This window comes from Eschrichtius robustus, chromosome 15 (genome assembly GCF_028021215.1).
Source record: "Eschrichtius robustus isolate mEscRob2 chromosome 15, mEscRob2.pri, whole genome shotgun sequence".
In the NCBI taxonomy this organism is placed as follows: Eukaryota; Metazoa; Chordata; class Mammalia; order Artiodactyla; family Eschrichtiidae; genus Eschrichtius; species Eschrichtius robustus.
In genome coordinates, this window is record NC_090838.1 from 29,962,132 (window position 1) to 29,987,249 (window position 25,118).

Consider the following 25,118-nt stretch of genomic DNA (forward strand, 5'->3'; position numbering starts at 1 on the left):
TTTGAGTTTTTTTCTGGAACAAACTTGGGCACAAGTAAATATTAAGTTGCCTGGAGGCAGTGTTGTCCAGAGGACAGAGCTTGGGTTCTACGAGCAGACAGATTTGTGTTCCGGCCTCAAGGATTCAAGGGATGTCACTTCACAGCTGGTCCTCAGTTTGTTCCTTCATGACAAGGGGGCTATAATTCCACCCTGTAGGGTTAAGGTGGGGGGTTAGTGAGATAATCTAAGAACATCTAGCATGGTGTCTGACACATGTGGAACCCCCTTCCTGCTGGATGCAGGGCTGCTCTGGAAACAATTCTTTAGCTATGTCTCATGTGTGCCTTTTGTTTTCCCAATCAGAACAAAAGCTTTCTTTAATCTCTCCTGGGTTGATGCCCACCAATGCCAACTTCATGGCTGGCTGCCAGTACAAATGAACAGAGGGGCCTGAAGAGGCATAAATATGAAGCTGAAACCAATGATTCCCCTCTCCCTGTGGATTTGCTTGACTGACGGCTCTCCACAAAAGCAGAGACCTGGCTGAGGGCGTGGGAGTGAGTCCAGGGATAACTTGACGGGTCTCTGCCCCGGTGAGCACCTGACTGGGTGAACCGAGATGGAGAGAGAGCATTAGGTGGCCTGGTGCAGAAAACAAGCATCTGCCAGCTCCTTCACCCGCCCTGGGGGTCAGGGGTCGTGGCAAGGGGTCGTGGCCAGGGCCCTGACCTGGCGGGTGGCCTCCCCCTGTCTTTCAGGCTGTGTGCAGAACAAACGGCTTCTACTCGCTCAATGTGCAGAACTGGTTCAGCCTCCACAAGACCGTGCAGCCCCTGGTGAAGCGGGTCTGTGACACCGACCGACTGGCCTGCAGCAAGACCTGCTTAAACTCGGCCGACATTGGCTTCATCATTGACGGCTCCAGCAGCGTAGGGACGGGCAACTTCCGCACGGTTCTCCAGTTTGTGGCCAACCTCAGCAAAGAGTTTGAGATTTCCAACACGGACACGCGGATCGGGGCCGTGCAGTACACCTACGAGCAGCGGCTGGAGTTTGGGTTCGACGTGTACAGCACCAAGCCTGACGTCCTCAACGCCATCAAGAGAGTGGGGTACTGGAGTGGTGGGACCAGCACGGGGGCTGCCATCAACTACGCCCTGGAGCAGCTCTTCAAGAAGTCCAAGCCCAACAAGAGGAAATTAATGATCCTCATCACTGACGGGAGGTCCTATGACGATGTCCGAATACCGGCCATGGTCGCCCATCACAAGGGTGAGTGAGCTGGTCTTGCTGACCAATCTGGGGCTGAGCATCCCTCTGGGGCTTGGTGGGCCACTGGGCCAAGGAAGGGACGTCTCTCTACGCACTGGTTTTGCCTATCACCTAATAAACTGTTCAAAACTGTAGGGAGAGTGTTAGGGGTGCAGTTCAACACTGCAGGGCAGCAGAGAAGGGTCAGGCAGGGGGCACCACGGTGGTTTCCACAGTGTCACGGCAAACCAAGGCCTGTGGGTGACTGCGGATGTTAACCCTCTCCTTAACGTCCCACACTGAGGCAGCGCACACCAACATGTGACACATTGAAGAGGAATTTGACTCATGGCTTTCATCTCCATTGAAGACCACAAAATTGCGTTAGAAATTTGAAGAAAATGGATGTTTTAAAAGAAAAGTGCTATTTTTGTAAGCAACTGCTAACCAGATATTGGAGGTTTTGGGGAGACCTCAAAGAAATTTTCATTCAAAATATTTAAAGAGATACTTCCATATGAAAATTTGGAAGAGGGCAACAGAAAGTTTACGACCATTAAAAGTGAGCAAAATATTTTTGTAAATATTTAGAACATCGGTCATATTTAATGCTTTTTGACAGACTCTACGTATAATCAGTTTTGAAAGTGCCATAAAATACCAGGAAAATACAAACAACCTGGAGAAAACCCCAAGTGATAGTAATAATAGTAATGATAAGAGAAGTAAACTGAGTGTCTGCCTACATTAAACTTGGGTTCAGATGCAAGATCTTCCATATTCTTTAAAGCTGCTTTTAATCCTTCTTGAAACAAGGAAGGGTGTAAAAATAAACAAGCCTTTAGGAACCAGCAGTTCTGTCTTCTGGAAACCAAAGTAACCAGACACCAGGTTCAGATGGTCTTCCCAGTGATTTGCCCTGTGGGGAGCACTCATAATGGTGGGATGGCAGGTGGCCGCATGCCAGCCTTCACAGGGCTCCTTGGGCTCATGTCAGCAGAGGGAAGATGGTTTACGGCTCAGAAGCAACCTGCCCAAAGTTCCAAAGTGAGTGGGAGGAGGCAAGTGGGGCAGCTCTCGACAAGCCCAGGGCTCTCCTGCTTTTTCCAAATGTCTGGTCCCACTCATGTTCAGCTCCACTCACTCATTTTCCTAGATGCCCCTCCTTTGCACCTCACCCAGAGGGTAGCCTTGGCCTACTTGTCAGGAGAAGTGAAGACCGAGGGAGATGTCCTGGGCACTATCAGGGCTGTTATGTTCTGGGCAGCTTTAAAGAACAAGGACCGGGCTTCCCTGGTGGCGCAGTGGTTGAAAATCCGCCTGCCAATGCAGGGGACATGGGTTCGAGCCCTGGTCTGGGAAGATCCCACATGCCGTGAGCGACTAGGCCCGTGAGCCACAACTACTGAGCCTGCGCGTCTGGAGCCTGTGCTCCGCACCAAGAGAGGCCGTGATAGTGAGAGGCCCGCGCACTGCGATGAAGAGTGGCCCCCGCTTGCCGCAACTAGAGGAAGCCCTCGCACAGAAACGAAGACCCAACATAGCAATCAATCAATCAATAAATCTTTAAAAAAAAAAAAAAAAAAGTACCAAAATATAAAAGGTTTTAAAAAAAAAAAAGAACAAGGACTAATAGATGCAAATGACATGGAAGCAATGAGCACTGTGGGAGTGTCCAAGCCGAGGCTGGGTTACCAGTAGAAATCTCTAGTACTGCTTATGCTGTCTTTATTGGGGGGCAGTCCTTCCATCTTTGAGCAGAAACGAGGGCTTAGTCAGTCTAAGCCCGATTCTGCAGCCAAGCTGTTCCTGCAGCCACCTGGCAGGGGTCTAAATCCCAACACTGGCTTTTCCCAATGTGGACAGTGTTCAGAGAAAAGACACTGGAGAGGTAAGAGAAGGAACTGGCAACTTAACTTCAGCTCAGCAAGCCACAATAGAAGAACAGCTTAGGGAATTCCCTGACAGTCCAGTGGTTAGGACTCCGAGCTTCCCCTGCAGGGGGCACGGGTTGGATCCCTGGTCTGGGAACCAAGATCCCTCATGCCGCGTGGCACGGACCAAAAAAAAAAAAAAAAAAAAGGCCAGCTTAGACCAGAACCACGTGAGGTGTGGATGGCTCTCCAGTCAGCAGGACAGGGCACCCGGAAGATGCTGGAGAGCACGATGTGGGCCCTGTGAGTGGCTGGCGGGGGAGAGGAGCCTGGGCGGAAACCCTCACCCAGGCTCTGCCCTCCCGTCACATGGCCAGCCTGGAGGGGGCGTGGGAATAGGTCACGCTCCTGCTCACCAGGCAAGAACCACACACCAGGCAGTCTGTTTCCCCACTGAGAACAGATCCCTGCCCTCCGAACTCCTCTCCTCCCTGCTCCATGCTACAGTCCAAACCCTTTAATCCTACTCTACTCGCTCCCATTTGCATCTAGACCAGCTCAAGTCCCTCTCTTCCTAAAAAGGGAAATAGTTCTCTTTGACCCCATGTTCTAGCTCCAGTTACCACCTGCCTCCTCTTTATAGCCACCCTTCTGGAAAGAATCAGCTATATGTGCTGCCCCACATCTTCATTTCTTTTTCACTCTCAACTCACAGCAATTCACTTGGTTTCTTTGGCATCTACTCTCCTGCCGCTGCTCCCTTCAAGCTACCAATATCTCGTTTTTGTTTCTTCTGAATCCAAAGAGCGCTTTTCCCTTTCATCTTCCATGACCTCCTGCATCAGTCAACACTGCCCGCCACTTCCTTATCGGTAAGCACTTACTTTTCTGTGGTGATGGAGCAGATACTGGGTCACAGCTCTCCAGGTCCTTGTGCAAGGAGGGTTCCTGCACCGGGAATGAGGTTGGAGCCTATGGCTTATAAAGTCACCCTCAAGCCTAAAGTAATTCAATGCCACCGTTTTTTTGCCTAGGTTTGCAGCAGTTTATTCGTAAAGCAGACAGGAGAACCAGCCTCAAATCCACCTCCCCAAGGGCAAGGAGCTCGGGGTATTTATAGGATAACAAGTAAAGGAGCAGGGCGGTCTGAGGCTTGGGGAGTGTGATTAGAAAAAGGTGTGGAAGTGTTGCTCTGCGCAGGCGTAACCAAGCTACAGGCCTCTGCACTTGTTCTAAAGGTCACCAAGCGGGCACTCGCGCATGCCCCGTTGGAGGGTCAGTGGTCCTATCCTGTCTTAACCAGCTCAGCTGAGCTAGACGCAGCTGACTCTAAGGTCAGCTCACAGCTGACTCCAAGTTTCTGGAGTACAACTTGAACAAACATTTTACTGTTTAGGCTATGTGCCACTTGGAGGACAGGCAAGTCTTAAAACGACCTTGATTAGTGAAGACATGTGAAATGGATTTGACTACCCATAGTTTCATTTTCATTTAAAAGATCTCGAACCGACTTTTGATGCATATAAGACTCTCTGAATTTTGTGTGCCTCTACACACAGAGCAAGTGTTTGCCATGTGGTGCAATCTGCACAGCACCAAAGTTTCACTTGTCCAAATGTCATCCCCGTGCTGCTCCTGGACATGAAATTCTTATCATGCATTTACCCCATTTTCCTGTTTTTTCTCTCCAAAAGATTGTAACCTCCTATGAGATAGCAACTATACCAACTTTATTGCTGCTGGCATACAGCAGATGTTCATGCTTTGGGCACATTTCTGATTTTGGACTCGGTTGCCTTCAAGCACAATGGCCAACAGAGAAGCAGGAAGGAAAGGATTCATTTCAGGACTTTCCCTTGGGGACATTTGCTTCATCTACGCTTTGTCCCCACAGGAGTGATCATCTACGCCATAGGCGTGGCATGGGCTGCACAGGACGAGCTGGAAGTCATCGCCACTCACCCTGCCAGGGACCACGCCTTCTTTGTGGACGAGTTCGACAACCTCTACAAAGCGGTTCCCAAGGTCATCCAGAACATTTGTACAGAGTTCAACTCACAGCCTCGGAACTAAATTCAGAGCAGGCAAAGCACCAGCACATGCTGCTTTCCCGACTGGCTCTGGGACAACCCCCAACGCTTTATGGGACACACGTGGGGCAGCAAGGCACTTAGGGCTCGGAAACTGCATGTTATTTTTCTTTGCCAGTGTGGTTTTTCATACTTCGAAACACAGAGTTAGAAAGGTGATCATAAATTTGTAGAATGAGCCAAAATGATACATTGTTTTGGGAATGCTGGGGATTTTACATTTTGAGAATTGTTTTCAAAATAAAAATTGAGACTAGAACACAGCACTTACGAAGGCTTAACTAGAGCTTTTGTGAGATTTGTAACATTTTTATTCCCCATTAGAATTCTGTAACTCTCCACAAGTTTCCTTTTTGTCATGACAATATAGGAGTTGCTTAATTAAATGTTTGAAAGGATTTCATGCAGTCACTCTGACCGTGTGTCATGGGTAGTGTTCACAGGGTTCGTGGCATGGCCACCTCTCTGCTCTACTCATACCCCAGAGCACCTGCTGTGCACTCTCTCCTGGCCCAAGGTGACAGCGCACCCTCGGGGGTGCAGAGACAAGGTGACAGCAGCACGGCTGCTCCCGATTTACCTCCCTGGTCTCTATTATCAGAATCACTGTGTTGCCGCAGTATATGGAGCAGTTGGGGAATGGCCCTGGAGGACCACACTGACCTGGCTTTAAAAGTGGTGCATCAGGCTGGTGCAGCCGCTCTCAGCCCGAGCTGCACATTAGAATCACTTGAGAGTAAAATGCTTGTTCCCAGGCCCCGCCCTAATCCAGTGAAAGCTGAGTCTCTGGGGAGGGAGCCTGAGCATTGGCAGGTGGTACTGATGATCTGCTGCCAGGATTGAGAACTACTGAGCTGCCTCGGAGGGGTCAGTGTTAGAGCTGTTTCCTGGGAGAGCCCCTGTTTATGCCTGTTGTTCTGAGTCCCATTTAGTTTAGCATTTGTCTTGCATATTTCATTTGTTAACTAGATACTGTTATTACTAGTTGCATTAAAATAAGCTGGCATGGGTTTGGTTGAACTCCACTTTTTTACTTCTGGCTTCTACCGAGGACTCATTTATTAGGATGTGAAATTACATACACCATAGGGAAACATTCAGAAGAATCCTAAATAGAGATGACTAACTTGACAAGTTATATCCTGTAAAAATGTGTGCTGGAGAATGCTACTCTGAATGGAGGCCAAAAGACAGTTCCTGTGTCAATACTTGGGACAAAATATTTACATAAGAAATTCTGAATTGAAAATAGCATCCATTTAGCAGAATTTGCATAGAACTTACCAATTCTCAATACCTGAGGAGTTATTGTCAGTTAAAAATGTTGTGGTCTACAGAGAAAGGTGTCAGCAATTTCAGATTTATTAACCATAGATTTTATTTCGAAAGCAATTGCAAACAGATTTGTTCAAAACCTTCAAAATACGAAAACTAGTTTCAAAAAGGAAATTCTTCATAAAGATACCAGTGACACATTATTAGTGACAGATTTAGCTAGGAAACTAATTAAAGAACATAAGTACTAGGAACAATTATTCTGCCTATGATTTTGAATGTGCAGATAATTGATATAAAGTTTTTTTCAATGTACATGAGTTAATTTTTTGAAGAAAAATTTTATTTTGGAAAATAGTTTTGGAATATAATTATTTTACAGGGGCCTTAATATAAAAACAAATTTGTCATCAATAAGTAAATATTTCCAAAAATAACATCATTTTAATTATTTTGGTGTTCTCTTTCATTCATTGTCCCAGTTTGGAAAATACATTATATGGTCACCCTAGTTATAGGTACCATAATTTTGAAGATAAATGAAACCCCTTCAAACGTGCCCATTGTTGACATGTTGTCAACACGTATTTGAGTACATGCTGTGTGGACCATCAGAGGTGAAGTGCTCCGAGCTTGAGGTCCTCAGAGGCTACGGTGTCGTCAGAATTGTCCGTGTGGATGTTCAAGTCGCCAGAGATGGTGACAGGAGTCAGGATGGAGAGAGAAGCAGTGAGCCAAGCTCATGGACGCCCAGCGGAGGACAGAGGTGACTAGGAGGTTGGGAGAGGACGGCAGTGACAGGGCTGGAGGGCCGAGGCCAGATTCAACGGAGCTAGGAGCAGACCCATCCCGACTCCAGGCCTGAAACACGTGTGGTGAGAGCGCATAAGGAGCCTCCAGGCGGGGGGCTGAGGAAGACAACCAGGCTTCAGGTAAGAGCGGGCAAGAAGGGCTTGGGCCTCTGGGGGCTCAAGCGGGAAGGCTGCAGTGCAGGTGGGGCTGGGTGAGGTCCACGGAGCAGGGTGGAGACAAGGGTCCTGGTGGTGATGGGTGCCATGAGAGGCTTGCATATAAATGCCAATTGGCTCAACCTAAACTGTGCCCAGCACTGCTGCGCCAACACTGAAATCTTAACACCAGAAACAGAACTTTGGAGACAATCTACATCAAACTCTTCAAAGGCAAAAAAAAAAAAGGAAACCCAGGCCTTAAGAAGTTTGTGCTGATGCGAAGGGATAAAACTAGAATTCAGATCTCCTGTCTTCCAATGTCCTGACTCATCTGACCGCCTTCTGGGCATCCCACAAACACACACCTGCTTCTGCACACTCGGGGGCTCTGGTCCAGCCTTTGTGGAGCTCTCTGGGTCCTGCAGACTCGGAGCCAATCTCCTAAGGCAACTCTATCTTTCATTCCGTGGTCTCAGCAGGAAACCTCTTCCGTGCCCTTTCTCCTCCAAGTCAACCAAAACAAGCGGACGAGGAGCATCGGACCAGCTTCTCTGGATGCAAGTGATGTCTAAACTCCGCTCATCTTAATTGGCCCATCTCTTGAGAGTTAAGGCTCTTTGAAAGAGGTTTCTTGGCTATAAGTTTTGCAACAAGGCTCTACTAAAAATTTTCAGCCAAACTGACCATGTTCAGATATTTCTTGTTTCTCTGGGCTCTTTAAACCCTTTGAACAGGACAAAACCTCCCTGAAGCAAGTTTTCCAGCGGCAGTCTCAGGGGGACCAACATGGGTTTATAAAGAAGACAATGCTTCTGTGACCAAGGATTTTCCAGCCTGAAAGAGGAATTTCCAAAATATAATGTTATCTTCTAGTCACCATCCTAAGAGAAGTGCTCCCCTTGGGTTACCAATATATAAATGTGGTAAGTAGGAAATATGTTTGAATGCATGAATTCAATTACTTTGGAAAGAGATATTTATTCAACTAATGGCTTTGAGGAATTCACAGTCCAGTGAGAAACCATGCACAAATGAACAATTAAAATCATATAATTAATATCATGGGGTTATGCACAGAGTGCATGACTGGCGATTGCAAACAACCTCATGAGAGAAATAATCATGAAGTGCCTAACAATTAGTGAGTGTTTGCTGCATGCTGGGCACTGTTCTAAGGGCTTCGCATGTATTAACTCACTTAACCCTATGACTTATTGCAAGAAGTACTGTTATTATTCTCATTTTACAGATCATGCACCAGAGGCATGATGTCGAGTAACTTGCCCAAGGTCATAGGACTAGGAGAGGCAGATCTGGGAATTAAACCCAGGCAACCTGACTCCAGGGTCTATATATTTAACGACTTTGCTTCTTATGATGGTGGCACACGAAATAACCAAAGTGGCTGCATAGGGGGTTCTCTAGTAAGCTTGGCAATTTAAAATGTATGTATAATTCTGCTAAGTGTATCTCAGGGTCTATTAAATGTACAAAGTGGGAGTCTTAAACATCCAATGCAAACTTTACTTCCCCCCATCACTCCTCCTGCTTCTTTGGACAGCCACCTGCCCTCACTTAAGCTGGGTGATTTTAATCTACAGTTCATAGTCCTTGTAGCTCCCTGAACACATTGGGCTCCCCATCCTCTTGTTAAACTCCTAATCATCCCTCAAGTCTCAGTCCAAATGCCACCTCCTCTTTGGAGCCTTCCCTGACTTGCTCAGATAGACTTAGGCTCTCTGGATGCACAATCCTGACCCACCTATTTTCCAGTTATGTCCTTAGTCCCTTCCCATTAGGGGACACAACACACACACATCACCAAGGACATAGAATGCAGGGAATGAGAACTCTGAATCTAAGTAACCTGACAGTTCCAACCCCTAATACAATGGCACTGGTAGAATGGGAGGCAGAGATATTTCAGGAAGAGAGAAACAGGATATGATGGCAAGAAAGAGAGAGGCTCTAATTCCACGCGGACTGCACCACTCTTTTGAACCCTTCTGAGGTTCATTACTGTCTGTTACAATCACTGCTTTTCTAGGGCCAGAACCCTCTTCAGGTACCTACCCATAGGGAAACTCTGTTCCTCACCTTACGCTCTCATTTTTCCTGCAGAAATGAAAATCCCACTTCTGTTTACCTTCCTGAGTTTCATTCAACAAACATGTTTTAACTTCCTATTATGTGCCAGGCATTGTGACAGGTGCTGGGGTACAAAGATAAATAAGACCTGGTCCCTGCCCAAGATGCTTAGGGAGGCAAGGAGGCTTGTGACAGTGTGACACACAGTGACAGCACGCAACTTGAGGCTGAGACAGGGGTGTCAGGAGAAGAAGCTGGAGGGAGAGGCAGGGGCCAGGCCATGGAAGGCTGTGTCATTTAAAGTTCTCTCAGTTGCAAGTAACAGAAACTCTCCTCACAGTAACTCAAGCAAAGGGGGAATTTTTGGAAGGAACCTGGGGAAACTCATGAACTCCAAGGTCAGGGAGGTGGCAGAGTCTCAGAAAGGAGAGGAAGGACCAGAGCAGGACAGGAGGACCAGGTAACTCTCTCACTCTCCTCTCCTCCAGGATGAGCTTCATCTGGAAATTGTTGCACCACCCTGCAGAGAGGGAACAGAGGGGAACTTCCCACCCATTAAGGATTGACCTCTCCATGCAGCCTCCTTCAGCAGGACTATCCAGCAAACCAAGCTGATGTGGCTGATTGGGGATGAGCAATCACATCATTCTATCTGATCACCTTGCACTTAAAAACCTTGTGAGGTTCCTTGAAGCATCAAATTGTCTTGAATGCCGACAAATGGATGTCCACAAGTTCCCGAATTTGGAGAACCAAATGCAGGCTGAATAATAGAGTCTTCTGGCACGGCAGTCTCCCTGTTTTGCTTAGAAGCTTTATCCAAGAAAACCAATAACTGTCAAAGACTCCTTTTCACTTCTCTTGGCCTCAATGGCTACAAGATATTACTTGTTTATAGGCCATTAGCCATTGAAAACTGTTCAGACCATCAGGGAGGAAGAAGGGCTGCCTCTGGGATCCACCTCTGCTTTTAGTATGAAGACCTAATTGAGGAGAAAAGTACTGTTTAAAGAACCATCTACATGGAAAACAAATAAGGTTGAAAGATCACAATTTCAACGCAGGCTTTGCTTTCTTCTTTTCTTTCTTTCTTGTTTTTTGTTTTTGTTTTTTAAATGTCCTATAATTGAAAACTACTGAGCTTAACTTCATCCCTGCCATCCCTCTTACACAAACTGGGCCCACAGGCAATAAGCTGCCCAAGTAAGCAAACACTATACTCGGCTTGGCAGCTGAGACTTTCTTATAAAAAATACAATTTCAGCTGAATAGCTCCTTTCTGAGACTCCTCTAGTTTCACACTTGGTTGAGGTGAGCAGGGTGTATTCAGATTAATGGCAAACTGGAATCTGAGTTCTCAACAAAGAGCCTTTACATGACTGCCCAGGACACAGAAACTGTGAGGCTCTGGAAGCCATAGAAACTGTGCAAACACCAAAACAAGACCCCAAATCAATTGAATTGTTGTTGGTCTGACATCCCCAAGGCATCTGTAAACCTGTACCCTGATATTATGATATCGATTTTTTTTCAATTATCCTAATACTCTACAAGTTCTCCTTGAAATTAGAGTAAAAGGGAGTTTCTTTCCAATCTCAGCAGGGGGATTGTGTGGCATTTTAAAGCCAAAGAGGGAACAGGGACAAGTCGAAGGTTACAAACTGCTGTGGTTATGACTAAGACATGCACCAAGCAAAATAAACGAGCAGGCGAAGTTTTCTAAATGGCAAAGCGGTGGTGTAATTTAGTTTCCTCCTAAGAGAATACCCTCATTGAACTGGGGGACAACGGCAGTGTGGAAACTCCAGGGGATCTTTCCAGCTCCTCTGACCTAAATGCAAGGCCTGGAACACCCACATGCTTCTACCTACAAAGAGGAGGCATTCTCTTGAAGTGGAAAACCAACCCTTTCATCCCAGAGTCACTCTAATCCTGGCCAGTTAGCAAAGATCTCTGAAGACAAATACCAGTCGAACCGGCAGCCTCAGTGGGGAGTCGCCCACATGCGTGGCAGCCAAGAGGGTCCTGGCAAGGCTTGTTCACGAGTGGATCTGGGGCATCCCTCACGGACCCCCGCAAAATACTTGGTCCTGCAGTATATCAGTGAGGACCAGCCAACATCACTGAGTTCACATGACTTCGTTTGCACCCAGGCTGGGGGTGCCTAGGGATATTCTGGTGACGAGGGTAAAATCAATCTGAGACATCAGTTATGCAGTCCCAATGTTCCATGAATGGTGCTAGCATATCACTGAAAACACACAAAACTCTATTTTCTACTCTGCAGCATCAAATCCAAGATCTTGGGAGGCTGGACTGTTACCTGAAGTTCTAAGTTGCCTCTTGCCTTCCGTGTCCCTTTTCCTGTTTTCCTGATCATGACGTAGGAGTTACTCACCAGCTCAGGCGGTATTAGTCCATCTGCGGACAGGCCCTTAAACACAGAGTAAGTGGCAGATACTATATATCCATCTGGAGAAGGAAGGGGGAGAAGGAAGGAGGGAGGGGGAGAAGGAAGGAGGGAGGGGGAGAAGGAAGGAGTCCCAGTGTGGAGCCTCCCTCAACCTTTTTATTTTAAAGAGAACGTATTTGGTAAATGAACTGTTTTGACTTTCAAGGGACTCTGGACATTTACAAAAACTAAGCATTTTAGAAACAAGTGGCTCTAAGAAATTTCCTCTGACCAAACTCTAATTATATCTGGGGATAATTTCCTTGGGTGAAAGGAAGTTCAGGACTGTCAGGCATACCCTCCAACTGCAGACTCGACGGTAAAAACCTTTTTCATATCCACTTCCTTCCGTGGAACGTGATGGGGTGGCCGCCTTAGGAAAATGGCTCTGCCGTGGCGCCCTGGCAACCTTGCACACCTCCACATAGGTCGCGTGGGCCAGGCTCGGCTGCAGGCTGCCCCTCGTCTTGTTGCAGTGGCCTGAGATCATCATCCCAGGAACGTGGCAAGGTGGGCAGTTCGTGAGGAGCTATCACAGCCACTTTGTCGGCCTCTCCATCTCGTAGGAGGCGTTCACAGAACATTCCTTTCAGCCGGGGACCTTCTACCTGGCCGCTCCTTAGGGTACAGCTGCCTATAAAGCTGCCTATAAAGGGTACAGCTGCCTATACAGCTGCAGCCTATAAAGTGAATTCACTGCCTTCTAGAATTGGTGCCCTGTCCCCACTCATGTTGCCTGTCATCTGGCCCCTTTCACTTTTGTGTTGTCCTCGGCACAAGGGGGCTGACTGTGGAGTAAACTGACCTCATCCACTTGGGTCCTTGTGTCTTGACCTGCCAAATCTACTGCAGCGTGGCACCCACCTGGCCATGGCAGTGACCCCTGTTGCACAGGGACTGCCTGGCCACTTGACAGCAGCTGTTTTTTTCCAGATGCCCTAGGAAGCCCTCCCTACCGCAACACTGTCCCCCAAAAGGTTTCTGGGTGCCCCTGATCCCGCACATCCACAACAATGCCGAGTCCTACCCCAGTCACCTACCCCGGCTACAAATGATCTGCCAGTGATTGGGAAACTTTTTCTTACTAAGGAGCAAGGCGCAAACAAAGAGTTCCCTCTTCAGATCTATGAATGTTTGCAACTACACTGCCTTCACCACACCTGGAGTGGTGCCCTGGCAAGCCTTTGGGCTGGGATGGTGCTTAGGTGTTGCCTGGGTAGATCAGGTAGGAGACAGTGCCTGAAGAACCACATGCAGAAAGATTCTGAGGCCAAGGTCCTTCAAGAAAGCTATACTAACATCGATTCTCAATGTGCGTCATGGGAGAGGGATGCGGCAGTGTCGGCTCCCAGTTGGTGTTCACCCTTCTCCATGGTTTAAGGAGCAAGGCTGCATCTCGACAAAGCATACTTGGGGAACTAAAAGGGAGCTTTCTTAGCTTTCCCTCCTGAATAGGGCTTTGCCTAGAAATTCTCCTAAATAAATCTATTTTCTGGAAAAAACTGGGAACGGAGAAAATTAGTTTTACTTTACTTTGACTCCTTTTCTAAGGAGGTTTCTAAATAAATCACCTGGAAACATTCAGATTATGCAGCTTCCTAAAAACAAGAGGTCTTTGTAATGTGTTGCTTTTGGTTACCAGGTCCAGAATCCTCCACAGTGAAGTTTCTCCCTGCGGGCCAGGAGCTGTTAGCAGCTGCCCAAGGTTTGCAGGGGGTGGGGATGAGGAGGAAGGGAGGGGAGAAACTGGCCTTCCCGAGGGGCTTTCACGAGCCTGGCACTATCTTTGAGGGATTTAATTGGGATAGTAGATGCGAAGGCACCATTTTTACAAGGAAAAATAGAGACTCAGAGATTTTACTTGTCCCAGAGTCACACATCTGATAAGTGACAGGTTAAATCCAAGTTTTTCTTGGAAAAAAAAAAAAAAAAAAAGATTTAAGTAAATACAGTATGATTTTAGTAAATGCAATAAAACTACGCAGCAGTAATTTCGGGAAAACAACAATCATTTAAGGTTTGCTCCTCATAGAAGAAAACAGAAAGCCAATAAGCTAAAAAAAGCCATGGAACAAAGTAAAGTGAAGCTATGGGTTAAAAAAGCAAGCAAAGTGCCAAAGAGAATATAGTGTGTTACCTTTCATATAAGGAAAGAAGGGTAGGAAAAAAAAAAAAAAAAAGAAAACTCTTTGGAGGGGACGTCCCTGGTGGTCCAGTGTTTAAGACTCCACGCTCCCAATGCCGGGGGCCCAGGTTCAGTCCCTGGTCAGGGAATTAGGTCCCACAGGCACGCCACAACTAATAAAAATATACCCCACACCGCAGCGAAGACCCCGTGTGCTGCAACTAAGAGCCGGTGCAGCCAAATAAATAAATACTAAAAAAAAAAACAACAATAAACTCTATGGAGCAGAGTCCATGACTTACTCGTCCTTGTATGTCCAGTGTACTCGCCAGTGACAATTTTGATCATCTGCTTGATGATGCTGTTTTTAGAGGTTAAATGATCAAATAATGGTTTCATTGAAAAACGTTACTTCACTGGCTTGGGATAGTCATCATGACCTTAGATTCCTGACCTATACTGCCTTTATTGAATATCTGGATTTATTTTATATAAAGGTTCCTCATACATTTTCTTCCAATGTCAGGGTTAAGAGAATAGACATATTTGCTCCTGAATGTTTATGCTATTCTTCACTGATGATCAATTTAGAATGTGTCTGTTCAAGCAAGAATAAACATAGCAAATGATCTCTTTCTCCCCCCACCAAAAAGAAATTAAAAAATAAATAAAGGGAGGCTCTGAAGAAGGTTCAAATTCATAAATTCTGAATAACAGGGGATGAAGATGAAAGAAGGATGTCTAAAGTATGAAGCTGGAAGTATAGAATTATTTAAAGAAATACTGTTTTAGAACTTTCAAATACAGTATATATGTAAACTTCTTAAATGACTAGGTCCGAACAACTTTCCTGGAAAAACAAAGAAATCTTGTGCTTTTTCCTCACTGAAGAACACATTGGGTCTTACTTGATTTTGGAAAACTGATTAACTCCCAGCATGTAGGAAAACAGGTATTTCTTGTTACCCAGAGACCTCTCTTGTCATTTTTCCTGGGTGTGAGGTGGTGTTGCAAGCCCCCTCCTTGATCTATTTGGGCAGGAGTTTGTCTGGAGAACCTGCCAGAATAGCTTTCCTTTTGTCTTCTCAAGAAAATCAGCTGTTTCCATTGGTTTTCTCTTACACATTTTATTGATTTCTGTTCTTATTTTTATCATTCCCTTTGTTCTGCTTACTTTGGGTTCACTTTACCCTTCTTTGTCTAGTTTCATACGGTGAAAGCCGAGATCATCAAATTGAGAGGTTTCTTCTTTTCCCATATAGGAGGTTAGTGCTATATAAATTTCCCTCTAAGCACTCTTTAGTTGCATCCCACACATTTTGGTATGGTTTCATTTTCATTCAGTTCAAAATACTTTCCCCCCAGTATTGTAAAATAGACTTTATTTTTTTAGAGGAGTTGTAGGTTCACAACAAAACTGAACAGAAAGTACAGAGATTTCCTATACACTCCCAGTCCCCTCCTCCACACACACAGATGCCCCCACTAACATCCCCCACCAGAGTGGTACATTTATGACAATAAATTTATTACATTAACACATCATTGTCACCCAAAGCTCACAGTTTACATGAGGGTTCACCCTTGGTGGTCTACATTCTGTGGGTTTTGACAAATGTATAATGACAGGTATCTACCATTATAGTATCATACAAATAGTTTCACTGCCCTAAAAATCCTCTGTGCTCTGCCTATTCATCTCTCCCTCCACTTGAATCCCTGGAAACCACTGGTCTTATTACTATCTCTAGAGTTTCCGGAACGTCATACAACTGGAATCATACACTATGTAGCCCTTTCCAGATTGGCTTCTTTCACTTAGTAATATGAATTTAAGTTTCCACCATGTCTTTTCATGACTTGACAGCTCATTTCTTTTTAGCGCTGAATAATATTCCATTGTCTGGATATACCACAGTTTATTTATCCATTTACCTACTGAAAGACATCTTGGTTGCTTCCAAGTTTTGGCAATTATGAATAAAGATTCTATAAACATCCTTGTGCAGGTTTTTTGTGTGATTATAAACTTTCATCTCAGTTGGGTAAATACCAAGGAGCATGACTGCCGGATCATATGCTAAGAGCATGTTTAGTTTTGTAAGAAACTGCCAAACTGTCTTCCACAGTGGCTGTACCATTCACATTCGCACCAGCAATAAATGAATGTTCCTGTTGCTCCACCCCCTTGCCAGTCTAAATACTTTTTAATTTTCCTTTGACCCTTTGGTTATTTAGAAGTGTGTTATTCAGTTTCCAAATATTTGGGGATTTTCCAGACATCTTTCTTTTATTGGCTTCTAATTTAACTTCACTGTGGTCCATGAATATACTTTGTATGATCTGAATCCTTTAAAATTTATTGAGACTTGTTTTATGGTCCAGAATATGGTCTATCTTGGTAAATGTTCTTGGCACTTGGAGAAAAAGTACATTCTGCTGTTGTTGGGTAGAATGTTCTATAAATGTCAACTAGGTCAATGTGGTTGGTAGTGTTACCCAAGTCTTCTATATCTTGACTAATTTTCTGTCTCCTTGTTCTATCAATTATTGAGAGAGGAGTGTTGAAATTGCCAACCGAAATTGTAGATTTGTCTATTTCTCCCTTCTTTCTATCAGTTTTTTTCTCCATTTATTGTGAAGCTCTGCTATTAGGTGCATAAACTTTTAGGAGTTGTGTTCTCTTGATGAATTGACCTCTTAATCATTTTGAAATGAACCTCTTTATCCCTGATAATATTCTTTTCCTTGAAATTCATTTTGTCTGATATAGTCACTGAAGCTTTCTTTTGGTATGGCATATCTTTTTCTATCCTTTTACTTTTAACCTATTTGAGTCTTTTTACTTAAAGTGGATTTCTTGTATACAGCATTCAATGTAGGCAAGGTCTCATTATTTGTACCTAATCTGTCAATCTTGCCTTTTAATTATGGTGTTTAGACCATCTACATTTAATGGTCTACGTTTAATGTGTTTACTTCTACTGTTGGGATTAAATCTACCATCTGGTTACTTGTTTTCTATGTGTCGTATCTGTTCTTAGTTCCTCTTTTCCTTCTTCTGTCTTCTTTTGGATTAACTGGATATGTATTATTATTATCTTTTGTCTCCTTTATTGGCTTATTAGCTATGTTTTTTTAAGTGGTTGCTTTAGGTTCAATAGTATATATCTATAATTTATCACAGTCTGTCTTCAAGCAATATTATACTACTTCACACATAGTATAAGAATCTTACAGCAGTATACTTGTATTTACCCTCTTTCAGACTTTGTGTTATTGTTCTCATATATTTTACTTTTACATTTATTTTACAACACTCTGTATATTATTTTTTGCTTTAAACTGTCAATTATCATTTAAATAGAAGTAGTGATTTAAAAAGAAGTAATTTTTTTCTGTTATCATCTAGTGTCAATTTCCTTCTGCCTGAGTACTTGCTTTAATATATCTGTTACTCATGAATACTTTTGGCTCTTGTATGCCTTTGTTTTTGAAATACAATTTTACTGGGTACAGAATTTCAAGTTGACAGGATTTTTTTCTTTTCAGTACTTTAAAGATGTTGTTCCACTGCCTTCTGGCATATCAGTATAGTTATAACATTTAATTGTCATTGTTTACAAATTCTATCATATGCATTAATTCTGAGTCATTTTCAATTTATTACATTTTCTCCTCATTTTGGGTTGTGTTTTCCTGTCACTTTGCATACCTGATAATTGGATCCCAAATGTTATGAATTTTACTTTGTTGAGTGCTAGATATTCCTGTATATTTAAATAAATACACAAATATATATATAAATTTATTTATATACATATATGTACATATATGAGCTTTGTTCTGGGTCACAGTTAAGTTACTTGAAAATAATTTGATCCTTTCAGGTCTTACGTTTAAGCTTTATGGCAGAACCAAAGCAACCTTTAGCCTAGGGCTGAGTTTTTTCACAGTCATGAAGCAATAATACCCTTCTGAGTCCTCTACCTAATGCCTCATATTTTATATTTCCACTATGCCTGGTGGAAACATGAGCTATTCCCAACCCTATGTAACATCATAGGATTATTCTGTCTGTACCTTTTGGGTGACTCTTTCTTCAGCTTCTGATATGTTTCTCACATGCTTATACTTATACTCAGCTGAAGACTTGGAGAGGGCCCAGTTGAGATCTCCAGAGCTCTCCTGTATATTCCACCTTGCAAACTCTAGCTGCCTTTGGACTCACCAAACTCTCAACTCCATCTTTTCTACTCACGGAGACAATCTAGCCTCTGCCTGGGTTGCAACTCCCTGTACTGAGTCATGGACAGTCTCTCGAGGCAAAAAGCTGGGGCAACAATTTGTTTTCCTGTCAGGGATTACTGTCTTGCGCTGTTGTTCAATATCTGAAAACTGTTGTTGTTGTTTTCTCTATTTTTAAAAGTTGTGTAAATCTGGTCTCTGTTTCTCCATCTTGGTCTAATTTTAAAGAGCAAAGGAAGTCCACTTTTTATATCAGAAGTTTAGAAAGTTTTGCGTTTTTTTTTTTTTCAAATTGCTTGGCTCAAAGTATTTATGCCTAAACATGTTTATTTTTTATGGCATTTCTTAAGTTTTTTTAGCATCTTCCGGAAAACAAACCAACCTCTTCTAAGGTTTAAAAGATAATCCTCTTGGGGTAGAAAGAATGCAAGAAGAGTCATACGTCAAACTTAAACAACAACCTTAAACAACAAATTTAAACAACCACCTTGGGACAAACTCAAGGCTATATGTAAGACGACAGATTTCTTCAAGATTTGTGTGAAATGAAGCCTACTTACCATGCTTTGGTGTTTGATCATTCTTCAGAAAATGAGTGTATTCAAAGCAGGGAATGGACAAACAAGATTAGAATGATTGTGATGTCCTATGGAGGAAGCAAATGTCTCATTTGGGAGGTGACTGGAGACACTATTTTCAAGATATAAGAATATCAGGATATTGGGACTCAGTGTCTACAAATTACATATATTACCTTTCACAATCAGGTTGAGAGAGGAAAGATAAGGGAAAATGTAAAATAGAAATGAGTGACTAAGGAGATTCCATTCTAAGGTTATCTAGAGATAACCTTCTAGACAAAGGTTTGTTGTCTAACCTAACAGCCATTTGAAATTGACTTATCACTTGCCATCGCCTACCACCAGAAGCTGAAAAAGTGAGATACTCACTTTATCAACATGCATTAAATGTAGGGAGGCAATGTTCTGGCCAATGAGATATGGGGAAGTCTGCCAGAGGGAGGGCCTCTGGGAATATTTCCTTTACTGTCAAAAGGAGAAAAGTCCTAATTAGTACTGCCCTTCCCCCTTTTTACCTTCTTCTTACCTTGAACTTCTATAACATGACTGGTATTGTGAGAGCCATCTTGAAGCCAAACAATAGATGAAGTTACTCTAAGAATGGCAGAAGAGAAATAAAAAGAGCCTGGATCTTTCTTCACATTTTGAACATGTACAACCAATGTCAATAACCTCCTCCTTCTTATCATAGGGGAGGAATAACCCCTAATTTTTAGGCCATTATTTGTTTGGTTTTCTTAAGCATGAAGGCTAATTCCATTCCTCGCTGAAACAGAAACAGAAAGCAAATTGGCAGGGCTGCACTTTGTCTGAATATTGAAAACAAATGGTCCAGTAATAATGACCGAACACACTTGGAATAAGATAGATAAGTGGCTAGTACTCATGACCCATTCCAGATTATTCTTTGCCATTTGTTTTACATGTTTGTACCTAAGAAGAGTTTTCAAATTCTTGGGAACTTGTCCACTGACTGTATAGTATCAGAAACCAAACTACTTTGCACACTCTTCCGAATGGCATGGAAACGAGAGGTTTGGATGCAGCAATGAGATTCGAGGAGAGGGGAAAAAAAGAATTGGTGTCGTTACTTTTCAAAGGTAAGGGAAACGGAGAAAAAGAGTAACACACCTCCTGAGTTACTGATCCAGGAATCTTCAGATGAGATTCTGAGCAAATTCTTGGTCTACTTTAATTTCCTCTTCCTTGTCCTTCAAGTTGCCTTGGGGAACTCAGTATGAAAAATGAGTACTTCTTTTGCTTGAACCGTTCACCATTTATAATCATAGAGCCCAACAGTGAGCAGGCTATCATCCTGGTTTTTTTTATAAATTTACTTATTTATCTTTGGCTGCGTTGGGTCTTTGTTGCTGAGCGCGGGCTTTCTCTAGTTGCAGTGAGCAGGGGCTACTCTCCGTTGTGGTGCGTAGGCTTCTCATTGCGGTGGCTTCTCTTGTTGCGGAGCACGGGTTCTAGGCACGCAGGCTTCAGTAGTTGTGGCTCGCGGGCTCTAGAGCGCAGGCTCAGTAGTTGTGGCGCACGGGCTTAGTTGCTCCGCAGCATGTGGGATCTTCCCGGCCCAGGGCTCAAATCCGTGTCCCCTGCATTGGCAGGCGGATTCTTAACCACTGCGTGACCAGGGAAGTCCAGGCTATCATCTTTGTTGTAACTTTTGCTTCATTCAAAACTGAGCCTTTCATATATACGTAGGGCATCTTCACAATTTGCAATTCACATGGCAAGCGACACTGGCCAACTTGAGCATAACTAATTATCCTAATCCCCAAGGAGGTGAGAAGAAGCAAAGAGATGAGCTGAGTCCTCTGTATGTCTCTGAGGCAGGAAGAGTTATCGGGAGGCTTAGACACAGAAAGTCTTCCTTCCATGGCTTTCATAGCACACTGACAACCCATTTGCTTCCAAACAACTAGTACTCAGAGCAGAGATTGCCATGTCTTCCACCACTTCTGGAACACACCATAGTGCCTAGCAGCTGAGCCCTATGAACAGACAGTAACACATACAAGAAGCCAAGTTATCAGAGATGGGGGGAAAACCAACAGATCAGAAAAAGTTTTCAGTGAAATAGGGTTGTGGATGTGATGGACAACTTCCAAAAATAATTAGGTCCATGTAAGTAGATTAAATTATAACAAACATACACAAAAGAGTCCCTGAAACTTAAAAAACAAAAGGAAAGGAGAAAGGTCATGCATGAGATGGGAATTTGTGGCCTGAAAGTGGAAAACTATCTCAAATCATAGGTCAAAATTAATTCCTTAACCAGAAGAATTTTTAAAAATTACTTCCAGACAAAAAGAGCAAGTGACATGCGAAGCAAAAAGATTCTGGTTAGCATCACACGTCTCAACTGCAACACTAAGAATATGATGTTTTTTAGGCCACTGGACAAACAGAGCAGTAATCCCAAATACTATACCCAACCAAGATATCACTTACCTATTAGGATGAAAAAAGAACTGTGGCTTACCAGAGATTCAGAGAGTGTATTACCCCACCTGAGGAAAACACTGAGAAACAAACAAGATATTAATTAGAAGACAGACTTCAATGTAGTGGAAAATAAAGGAAGCAGAGGGAAATAGGGGTGAGCAATAAACCTTAATATACGTGTATATGTGTATATAGCCAAGAGCTAGGGAGGCAAAATGCATGAGACAGTCCTACACAATAAAGAAGGCCTCGGGACCAAAAGATTTCTCAGCTAAGTTCCACCTAATCTTTAACAGGTAATTTCAATGATCTCATATTTAAACAATTCTAAACCATAGACAAAGATGAAAACCTCCCCAATTCATTTTATGAAACAGCATTATTCTAAAAACATTTTATTGAAAAAAAATGTGTACATGTAAGTCAGATGAATTTTCATTAACTAAACAATGCACCATAAACAGGCATCCAGATAAAGAAACAAAACATTACCAGCGCTCCAGAAGTCCCCCTCAGACTTCCTTTCAGACACTGTCTCCTCCCCTGCCTACCTCCCACTGAGGATAACCACTTTCCTGACTTCTAACAGCATAGATTAGTTTTGCCTGTTTTTGTACTTTATATGAAGGAAAGCACATAGCATTCTTTTATATCTGGCTTTTTAGGCTGATCATAATGCTTCTGAGATTCATCCATATGTTGCACATAGTTATAAACTGTTCTCATTGGATCATATTCCATTGTATGAACACACAAAAATGTATTTATCCATTCTACAGGTGGATGGACTTTTAGGTAGTTTCAGGTTTGAGGCTATTAGTAATAGTGTTGCTATAAACATTCTAAAACATCTCTTTTGGTGAACATATGTATGGATTTTATTGGGTGTATGCCTAGAAGCAGAATTACTAGATTCCATGGTGTGAATATTTTCACTTTAGTAGATTCTGCCAAATGGTTTTCCAATAAATTGGAAACTGTATTTGAAAAAAGTTGCCTTCTCACCAGCAGTGGGTGAGCCTTCTGATTACTCCCATATTTTGCCAACCTGCATAATTTTTTACACCTAATAAAATAATCCACTAAAGAAATCTATAGACTAATCTCACTTATGAATATTCATGCTAAAGTTCTAAATAAAAGATTAGCAACTGGAATACTGATTTATAAGAAAAGAATAACACATTATGACCAAGCAGGCTTTATTACAAGGAGACAAGAGTGGTTTCATGTCAGCAACTCCACACATAATCCAGCTAGTCAACAGATTAAAAGAAAGTAACACCTGACCACATCAAAAGATGCTGAAAAGGCATTTGATAAAATTAGCAGCTATACCTAACAGAATCTCTTGGTAAAACAGGAAAGAATGTATTTAAATAAGATAAAGATTATTTACCAAGTAGCAACACAAATATTCTAAATAACTAAATACTCAAACTATTTTAGCTAAAATCAATAACAGAGATGCCTGCTATCACTGTTATCACTCAACACTATGATGGCGTTTATAGACAATAAAGATTCTAGAAAAGAATCTGTCAAACATTGCAAAAAACGTTGAATTATTTGTGTCATCATTGTATTTCTACAAATCCCAAGAGACTCTAGTGAAAACTGCTGAAATTAATGAGAAAATTTAGCAAGTATATATAGTAAAGTTGTATACAAGGTAAGTACACAGAAAAAAACAGGCTTTTCCTTTATTTATAATAAGCCTTTAGAAATGGAAATGGAAAAAAAAATCCATTCACAGTAATGACCAAAAGGCTAAGAAATAAGAATACATTTGATAAAAAAGACGCAAGACTTAAATGAAGAAAACTCTCAAATCTTACTAAAGCTATAGACAAGACCTGAGCAAACTGAAAATGATACAATTTTCTTAGTTCTTAGAAGACAATATCACATGTCAAATTTCCCAAAATTAATCTGAAAATTTAATGCAATTTCAACCCCTAATTGGATAAAGTGATCACAAATTTCAAATGGCCAAGAAAAGTAGTAAAAAGAACAGTAGGTAGGCGTGTGGGGTAGGAAAATGCTCTGCCTGATCATTTTATAAAACCACTGTTCACAAACAGAATAGAAATCCACTGTAATTGAATCCATATGATATTGCCATATGTAAAGAGAACTAGAAGTGAAACAGAATAGCATACTGAGAAATAAATCTCATCATATGTGAAAATTTAATATACGACAAAGTTGGTGTTTCAATTCATTGGGAAAAGATAGTTTATTTAATAAAGGGTGCTAGAACAATTGGCAACTCACTCGGAAGAAAGTAAAGTTGCATCCATAGCTTGCATTGTATACAAAAACAAATTCCAAATGGAGTAGACAAATTAAAAATACATAAATAAAATGCAAAAGCCATTCCAGGAGACTATACATGCCACTCAGGGGTGAAGACCTTAAACAATACAGAATACTTCAAAATGTTTATATATTCATAAATGTCTGTATTTTGAAAAATAAAATAATATATTGGATATATACCAATATAAAGTTTTGAATGGGAAAAGATATTATAAATATGGTCAATAGACAAATCAAAGATCTGGAGAAAATTAGCAAATAATAAGAGAAAGAGTTTATAATAAACAAAGAGCACTTATAATTTTTTTAAAAGACTGAAAATATGGGCGAAATGTTAATAAAAATCAAAATGAATAAAAATGAATAAAAATTTTAAATGTGAATTAAAAAATACAAATATGCAATTCACCTTAAGAGTGAAATCCAAATGGCTAAGTTTTCTATGGAAAAGGTACTTATTAATGTGGTTAATAGACAGCTTATAAGAGTTAGAAAAAAATGTTTGCAACCAAGAGTAGGAAGGCTTAATATATAAAAAGCTCCTACAAACTAAATAAAAAGACAAACACAATAGAAACATGAGCAAAAATATGAATAAAAGTTAAAATGAATATAAAGGTACAAATAAAAATATGAATATTTATGGTAGGCAGAATTCTAAGATGGTCCCCATGATCTCTGCCCCTGGTGTTACTCCTATGATAATGCTACATTTACAGGGCAAAGGGCCTTTGCAGATGTAACTAAGGATACTAACCAGTTGACATTAACATACAGAAATTATCTGGGTGGACTTAACCTAGTCACATGAGCCCTTTAAAAAGACTGGTAGCAGAAAACAAAGAGTCAAAGCATGAGAAGGATTCGATGTATGCCTGCTAGCTTTGAAGATGGAGGGGACCACGTGCAAGGGCTGGAGGGTAGCCTCTAGGAGCTGAGAACAACCCTAGTTGACAGTCAGCAAGGGAACAGAGACCTCCATCTTGCAACCATCCTACAATCCCAAGGAAGCGAATTCTGCCAACATGTATGAGCTTGGAAGTGAATGCTTCCCCAGAGCCTTCAGCTAAGAGCCCAGCCTGGCACACACCTTCATTCCAGCCTTACTGGAAACTAAACAGAGAGCCCAATCAAAGCCTGCTTGAAGTTCTAACCCACAGAACCATGAGATAATCAGTGGGTGGTGTTTTAAGCTGTTAAATTTGTGGCAATTTGTTATGCAGAGATAGAAAACTAATACAATAAGTAAATTATGAATGAAATCCAAATGACCAAAGAACATATGGAAAGTTTTCCAGATTTACAGTAGTAATGAAAATGCAAATAAAAAAAAACACTGCGAAATCACTATACCCACCACCAGGCTTTTTTTCCTTTCCTTTCCTTTTTTTTAAATGCTACAACAGTTTTTGCTAATGGGTATAAA

The 25,118-nt window shown here is 42.2% G+C and overlaps 2 protein-coding genes across 2 annotated transcripts in view; both read left to right on the forward strand.

The window, feature by feature from the left end:
* Nucleotides 1-5,259, forward strand: part of VIT (vitrin) — a 95,960-nt gene extending 90,701 nt beyond the window's left edge. The window contains exons 14-15 of the mRNA XM_068564153.1: nucleotides 741-1,254; nucleotides 5,005-5,259. Coding sequence (XP_068420254.1) covers nucleotides 741-1,254; nucleotides 5,005-5,180 — 690 coding nt within the window. The 3' untranslated portion in view covers nucleotides 5,181-5,259. The remainder of the gene's footprint in view (nucleotides 1-740; nucleotides 1,255-5,004) is intronic.
* LOC137778181 (annexin A2-like) overlaps nucleotides 1-25,118 on the forward strand; it is a 368,470-nt gene that overhangs the window by 280,757 nt on the left and 62,595 nt on the right.